Here is an 8,410-nt window from a genome sequence, read left to right as displayed (position 1 = left end):
CTTCTCTCTCTCTCTCTCTATCACCCACTCGTCCTCTCTCTCCTCTCCCTCTCCGTCTCTCTCTCCTTATCTCCCTCTCTCTTTGTTCCTCACCGTCTCTTTTGTCTGTCCTCAACATCTCTCCTCTATCTCTCTCCCTCACCGTCTCTGTCCTTCTCTCTCTCTCTCTCTCTCTCTCTATCCCTCACCGTCTCTCTCTCCTTCTCTCTCTCTCTCTGTCCCTCACCGTCTCTCTCTCTGTGTCACTTACCGTCTCTCTCTCTCTTCTCTCTCTCTCACCGTCTCACTCTCTTTCTCTCTCTCACCGTCTCACTCACTTTCTCTCACTCTCTCACTCACTCACCGTCTCTCTCTCTCTCTCTCTCCCTCACCGTCTCTCTCACTGTCTCTCTCTCTCTCACTCTCTCTGTCCCTCACCGTCTCTCTCTCCTTCTCCCTCACCGTCTCACCTCTTCTCTCTCTCTCTCTCTCTGTCCCTCACCGTCTCTCTCTCTCTCTCTCTGTCCCTCACCGTCTCTCTCACTCTCTCTCTGTCCCTCACCGACTCTCTCTCTCTCTGTCCCTGACCGTCTCTCTCTCTCTCTCTCTCCCTCACCGTCTCACTCTCTCTCTGTGTGTGTCCCTCACCGTCACTGTCTCTCCTTCTCCTCTCTCTCACCTCCTCACTGTCTCTCTCTCTTTTTATCTCTCTCCCGCCCTCATGTCTCTCTCTCCTTCTCTTCTCTCTCTCTCCTCCCTCACGGTTCTCTCTCCTTCGCTCTCTCTCTCCCCGTCTCTCTCTCCTTATCTCTCTCTCTCTCTCTGTCCCTCACCGTCTCTCTCTCCTTCTCTCTCTCTCTCTCTCTCTCTGTCCCTTACCGTCTCTCTCTCTTCTCTCTCTCTCTGTCCCTCACCGTCTCTCTCTCCTCTCTCTCTCTGTCCCTCACCGTCTCTCTCTCCTCTCTCTCTCTCTCTCTGTCCCTCACCGTCTCTCTCTCCTCTCTCTCTGTCCCTCACCGACTCTCTCTCTCTGTCCCACACCGTCTATCTCTTTCTTCTCTCTGTCCCTCACCGTCTTCTCTCCTTCTCTCTCACTCTCTCTGTCCCTCACGGTATCTCTCTCTCTCTCTCTCCGTATCCGGAGCCGCCGCTGACGGCCGCCGCGTGCGAAGACGCAATGACGCAGGGCCGGGAGTCCCGCCCGCGCGGTGACGTCGGCATGTACGGCGCCGTACGGCACCGCTCTCCGCTGGGGGCCGCCATGTTGTACGGCGCGGCTTCTGCATAACAACAACAGCAACAATAATAATAATAATCCTCGCATTTGATATAGCGCTTTTCACGTCGGGAGGACGTCACAAAGCGCTTCACCAAACACACTGTAGAATGAATTGATTGTATATTTGTGGGCGAACGCGGCAGCCAATTGCGCACAGCAATGTCCCACAAACATTCGTGTGTTGGAAATGACCAATTCATTTTGTTTGGGTTTTTTTTTTGGAGGGATTATTATTAGGCTCTGTGTGGAGTAAGGAAACTTGCCCAAGGTTTGGCCCTGACCTGCCTGGATTGAACTCCGGTCTCTCACTTGCAAAGCGAGTGCTCTAACCACTGAGCTACAGGACTCCACAAGTTCTGGTTGGGGGGAGGGGGGCAGTGAACCCTACCCTCTGGAGACCTTTAATGCGCCTTTACACTTGAGCAAATTGCGTCTTTTCAACAACCGCCACCTCCACGCAGTAGCGTCTCAGAGCGCTTCAGCGTGGTGGAGTTTGACCGCCCGGGGAGGGTGGGAGGTGACACGGTCGGAAGGGAAGATTTTCAGGCGGGACTTGAAAAGGGGGAAAGGGGTCAATGCGGGAAGATTGCGGGAGAGAGTTCAGGATTTTCGTGGGTCAGTGGCTGAATGGGCGACCGCCAGTGATGGAGCGGATGGCGGGGGGGGGACAAGCTGGAGGCCGGTGCCAGACGAGCGGAGGCGCCGAGTGGTGGATTGGGGAGTGAGGAGATCAGGGGGCGGAGTGGTCGGAGAGGGGGACATTAACTGCACATTAAAGAGAGGGACTTTTAATGCGCAGTTTCAATAGGTGCAAATCGTATCTATCCAACTGCACAGTAAACAAAGGGCATTTAATGTGCGGTTTAATTTGATGTAAATTGTAGGTATTGAACGCCACATTAAACAAAGGCCCCAGGAGTTGGCCGGCAGTAACCTGACCCTCTCCTCCTGGGCTGGACAGCTTCGCTCATACCTGAGAGGGAATTGAAATATCTCGTGACATGAATGGAAAAGACAAGTGAGTTTCTCTCTCGCGGGTCCTGACTGACAGTCCTCCACATTAATCCCCTCGGCGGAGGGGAGGGGGAAATCTATCTGTGGTGGTGGGGTGTGGGGAGGGAAATTAAGCAGCTCAGAGCCTGTAATGGGCGTCTTCAATAGGTGCAAATGGTATCTGATACATTTAGTGCTGAGATGTGTTGCCCACCTGGAAACCGCAGGGAATTCCTTGTACCTACTGCCTACATAGTGAGGCTCAATCCCGCGCTTGTCGGATGCAGAACGTCCATCTGGTGACTGTGCTCCTCGGGGAGGCAATCGGGGTGTAAAAATAAACACTGGTTTACAAAATGCAACTTGTGTTTAAGGATATCAGACATTCGGTCCGCAGTTACAGGAGAATATCCTTCAGATTTTGGGGTCCTGTGGCTCAGTGGTTAGAGCACAAGCTTTGCGAGCGAGACACCTGGGATCAATTCCAGGCAGAGCAAACCCTCGGGCAAGTTTCCCTACTCCACACGTCTAATAATAATCCCTCCAGAACAAAAGAATAATAAATTGGTCATTTTCAATCCACGACTGTCTGTGGGACACTGCTGTGCGCAATTGGCTGCCGCGTTTCGCCCACAGATATACGGTGAATATATTTTCAGATCCCACAGACTTAAAAAGCGCTGAATCAAATACAATGATAATTATTGTTATTATCACCCAGACTGCTGATGATTCAGATATTTTATTCCATTTCTCTGCCTTTCTCTCCTCTCCCCCTCCCTTTCGCAGTATCCAATTCTCACCCTATTGAAATACCCAGAAGTGGACAAAAGCTGTGAATTTGGCTCAATCACATGAAGACGACATTGGCTTTGAAAACTGCCAGAAAACCAACTGCTATACTATCAGCCAATTACCTTTAAACGTGAAGGGAATACGGCTGTATTATTGGCTTCACACAAAGAAACTAATCAGATATAAATATGAGCTGCCAACACAAGGCAGGGGAGAATGTCTGAGAAAACCGAAGGGAGCGACATGGAGTGTGGATCGACCTCTGGGAAAGGTAAGTAATCGCCTCTCAATTTCTCGGTACCTTCGTCACTACTTTATTTGCTGAAGATATTGTTGAAACAACACGTTTACTTTGATGCATTGGCTATTGACTTGTGAAATGAAGTTGGATTTTTACTGCACTGTTGAATTTAATGTATTAATAATATATAGTGATATTTCATTATAATCCTCCAATTTGCTAATGCGCCTCATCACAGCAATTAGATATCTCAAAACGCTGCACAGAATATATTGTAAAATGCATTTGGTGTTTTGTGGGTGAAACGCCTAAGATGCAGAGTGCAGTTAGTTTTTTTTCATTAGAAACGTCTTTCTCAGGGATTTCGGTTTTATTTAATGACATTTCTGAAAACATGATTTGTACTCATTTACGTGTAAGTAGTCTGTGAGGAAGGTCTGAATGATGCCTTTCCTTTTGATTGTGCTCTGAGACGCTATCCTGCACGGAGGGCGCTATATAAGTGCAAGTTGTAGTGTTCGGTTTGAATCCAGGTGGATTAGTACAGAGGATACATCAATCACTACCACTACCACATATCGCTTGTCAATAGTTAAGTGACATCAATACACCAGAGAAGAAATTCAGTCTCAATCTTGGCAGAGGGGACGGAAACTTTTCATTTTTCTAGTCTCGGTTGGATCGATGCCAAACACCTTGAAGCTTTGATTTCTACATGCTGAATTACAGAGTTAATAAAATATAAATATGTAATTATAGTCTTTATTAGCACATTGAACGTGCTCTGGCAATGATTATATCTTAACATTGTCTTTGACTTTTGAAAACATCTTATGTTTTGAAAACTAATTCAACCAGTAACGTACTTTCTGTAATTTTTTCTGAATATTTCATAATTAGTGCCTAAAAATCCACTGTTTAAAATGTCTCAAACAGCAAACACAAGTGAGTTAAGATTTTTTTTACGTGTGTGGTAAACAGATAATCCCTCCAATATAAAATAATAATAAATTGGTCATTTTAAACCCACGACTGTTTGTGAGACAGACACTGCTGTGATCAATTGGCTGCCGCGTTTCGCCCACAAATATACAGACAATTCACTTTACAGTCGATTCTGAGAAGCACTTTGAGATGTCAAGAAGACGTGAAAAACCACTATATCAAATACAATGATTATGATTATTTTATTATAAGCGCGTTCCTACTTATAATTTAGGTAATCGGAGGCCTGTGGTATAAATAATAATATTAATATTAATTCTTACATTTGATATAGCGCTTCTCACGTCGGGAGGACGTCCCAAAGCGCTTCATAGAACACACTGAAAAGTGAATTGACTGTATATTTGTGGGCGAACGCGGCAGCCAATTGCGCACTGCAATGTCCCACAAGCAGTCGTAGATTGAAAATAACCAATTTATGATTGTTTCTGGTTTTTGGAGGGATTATTATGAGGCTCTTTGTGGAGTAAGGAAACGTGCCCAAGGTGCCTTGGGACGTCCTCCTCAGTTGAAAACCGCTTTGCAAATGTAATGTTCGTGTGCTTCTGTTTTAAATAACATTTCTCTACAGCAGATCAAATCGCAAATGGGTTCAGCTCCAAACGCAACCGAGTGAGCGGAGGAGAGTACGGGAGCAGCAGATACGATTTGAGAAAGAGGGATAGAAGGGATTACACTGAGGAAAGGGATCTTCCAGACGATGATTACCTGTGTGAGTGAAAAATCAATCTGAGTTTCTCAGCATCAAATGCTCGAGTGCAGAATCGGGCAGATGGCAGCCGGGCTCAGTTGGTGTGCTCTTTGCTCCGAGTCAGAAGTTTGTGGGTTTGAGCCCCACATCGCGGGCAACGAGTTGACAGTCTGGGCTGACACTGCAGTACAGAGCTGGAGTGGGGGTGGGGGGTGGGTAGCGACGCACTGTCAGATGTGCCGTCTCTCCCCGGTGACCTGGTTTTAATGGAGCTCAGTTGACAGGGCTGGGGAATGGCGACTCAGGTCAGGAACGGCAACCAAGCGCTGTCAGCAGAGATGGTCAGCTTTTCCACTGCTGTGGGGGATGGGAAGGGCGATGGGGACTGAGGAGAGAGCAGTGCAGGTGGTCAATATGGGGTTGGGAACACGGCTCTTAATTGGAAAGACAATGAAGTCCAGATTAAAGAGGTTTTGAGGAAGCGGTAGGGATACAGATGGGAAGGAGAGCCGTGAGAAGGGATAGGAAGGCGATTGAGGAAAATGCTCATTGAAGATTTAGTCTGTGCGTTTGAAATATGAGGCCGCGAAGTGACATCACGCAGTGGATTTTGACCATTGGTTGGTTCAGGCGGGAAACGTCAAAATGGCATCCTCCGTAGAGCCCCGCACCCTAATCCTGCCCACCAACCCGCGATGCACTGTCATACAACCCGAGCTTTTAAGCTAAAGTCACTCTGCGCCTCTCCAGACACATAGTAAAGATCCTTTAATGGTGTGGTGGAACACAGAGAAACTCGCTTCTCTTTTGGAAACATGTCATGGGATCTTTACTGTCCACCTGAACAGACATGGCCGGGAGCTCATTATAACATTTCATCTGAAGCACAGCACCTCCTACAATGGAAAGCATTTCCCGCATTAATATAAGTATCTCCCTGTGTCCCAGACCGTGGTCAACTACACTAATCACGGAGACGCCTCACGGCTGTTTGTGGGTAGTTGTTGCCATCATAAACTGACACTGTCAATAAGTGACCAGCATGAAGGGCGGTATATAAATGTAAGCTGCTACTGACCGTACAGTTGGCAGTAAATAATGTAAATCATTGACATCACCAGGTGCTGTACAAATGCAAGGATTCAATCGAAATTTGCTCCTGAGCAATTCGTACAGAAAGCCCATATATTGCTTATCCAGATCTTTCTTTTCTCCCATCAGCAGCCAAAGTAGGTGATTCTGAGTCTCATCCCTGGCCTCATGCCAACGTTGTGTTGAGTTGTGCCGAGTTCCTCCAGGAACACAACAGAAGACATCCCGAGTTCCATAAAGACACATCAACAACGCAGACTGCTTGTACGCAAATGATGCTTTGCAGCAGAGAGAGTGTCAGGAATCTATCGTATTTCATGTTGAAGAAAACCGAGTCTCGCAAACAGGATCTCTACAGGGTCACAAGCAATCGATCTCAGGAGATAGACTGTATAAATGTTCCCGATGTGGTGAGAATTTCATACATTCAGGGCACCTCAAGATACACCAGCAATCACTCCGAGAAAAGCGTCTGTATAAATGTGTGGAATGTGGGAAGAGCTTCACAGGATCGGGCAGTCTGCAGATACACCATCGATCTCACACAGGAGAGAGGCCATATAAATGTGCAGAATGTGGAAAGAGTTTTGCAACGTTAGCTTATCTCCAGATACACTATCGGTATCACACAGGAGAGAGGCCATATGAATGTGTTCAGTGTGGAAAGAGTTTTACACAATCAGGAGAACTCCAGAGACACCAGCAATCACACACAGGAGAGAAACCGTATAAATGTGCTGAATGTGGAAAGCGTTTCACAACGACGTTTTATCTCCAGGTTCACCATCGATCACACACAGGAGAGAAACCATATAAATGTGCAGAATGTGGAAAGAGTTTCAGAGCAACGGATCGTCAAATACACCATCGATCACACACTGGAGAGAGACCGTATAAATGTGCTGAGTGTGGAAAGAGTTTCACCTCGAGTAATCTCCAGGTTCACCATCGATCACACACAGGAGAGAAACCATATAAATGTGCAGAATGTGGAAAGAGTTTCAGAGCTTCAGGATCTCTCAGAATACACCATCGATCACACACTGGAGAGAGACCATATAAATGTGCTGAGTGTGGAAAGAGATTTTTATCCTCGAGTAAACTCCAGGGACATCATCGATCACACACAGGAGAGAGACCATATAAATGTGCAGAATGTGGAAAGAGTTTCAGAGCTTCAGGATCGCTCAAAATACACCATCGATCACACACTGGAGAGAGACCGTATAAATGTGCTGAGTGTGGAAAGAGTTTCATTGCTTCCGGATCTCTCAAAATACACCATCGATCACACACTGGAGAGAGACCATATAAATGTGCTGAGTGTGGAAAGAGTTTTTTAACCTCGAGTAATCTCCAAGGACATCATCGATCACACACAGGAGAGAGGCCACACAAATGTGTTCAATGTGGAAAGCGTTTCACAACGTTGCGTTATCTCCAGAGACACCGACAGTCACACACAGGAGAGAAACCGTATAAATGTGCAGATGTGGAAAGCATTTCACAACGTCAGTTATCTCCAGAGACACCGACAATCACACACAGGAGAGAAACCTTATAAATGTGTTCAATGTGGAAAGCGTTTCACAACGTCAGGGAATCTCCAGACACACCAGCGATCACACACAGGAGAGAAACCGTATAAATGTGCAGAATGTGGAAAGTGTTTCACAAGGGCAGACAGTCTCCAGAGACACCAGCGATCACACACCGGGAAAAGGCCAACAAATGTGTTGAATGTGGAAAGAGTTTCACAAAGTCAGGAGACCTCCAGGGACACCGACAATCACACACGGGAGAGAAACCGTAAAGATGTGTTGAATGTGGAAAGAGTTTTAAAAGGCCAAGTTATCTCCAGAGACACCAGCGATCATACAGCGGAAACAGACCATATAACTCTACTGAATGTGAAAATAATTTTTCAAGGAAATAGCACCTCCAAACTCACCAGCAGATACACACAGGAGAGACTGTACAATTATGCCGAATGTGGGAATAATTTTGCGGTGTCGTATCAGAAAAAAAAAAGTTCTTTACCAGCGGAAAGCTTTCCAGGAGTCGATACAGTTCAAAGTACGTACGAGAAGCTGCTTTGACAAATGCATAGAATAACAATAATAGTTTGATGTATAACAGGACAGATATCTGTTTGATCCAACACCATTGACTCAGTTAAGACACCAGTGCGATAGTCTGTCCCCTTCTCTCCTGAACATGTGCTGAGGAACCAGCATTTCCTGAAGGTCCTCACAAACTGTTAGAGAGACCATACGAATGTGCTGAATGTGGAAAGAGCCCATGTCCGGCTATCACTGAGGTGTGTGGCTGCGGG

The 8,410-nt window shown here is 46.6% G+C and overlaps 1 protein-coding gene across 1 annotated transcript; it reads left to right on the top strand.

Moving 5' to 3' along the window:
- The first annotated feature begins 5,276 nt into the window (after positions 1-5,276).
- On the top strand, positions 5,277-8,174 carry LOC103173338 (oocyte zinc finger protein XlCOF6-like). Its single transcript, XM_042346574.1, is given in 3 exon segments — positions 5,277-5,324; positions 6,362-7,569; positions 7,571-8,174. Coding segments are annotated over 3 exon segments (1,860 nt in total).
- The last annotated feature ends 236 nt before the right edge of the window (positions 8,175-8,410 follow it).

Source organism: Callorhinchus milii, unplaced genomic scaffold (assembly GCF_018977255.1).
Source record: "Callorhinchus milii isolate IMCB2004 unplaced genomic scaffold, IMCB_Cmil_1.0 Scaffold1028, whole genome shotgun sequence".
Classification (NCBI taxonomy): domain Eukaryota; kingdom Metazoa; phylum Chordata; class Chondrichthyes; order Chimaeriformes; family Callorhinchidae; genus Callorhinchus; species Callorhinchus milii.
This window is presented reverse-complemented; position numbering and strand designations above follow the sequence as displayed.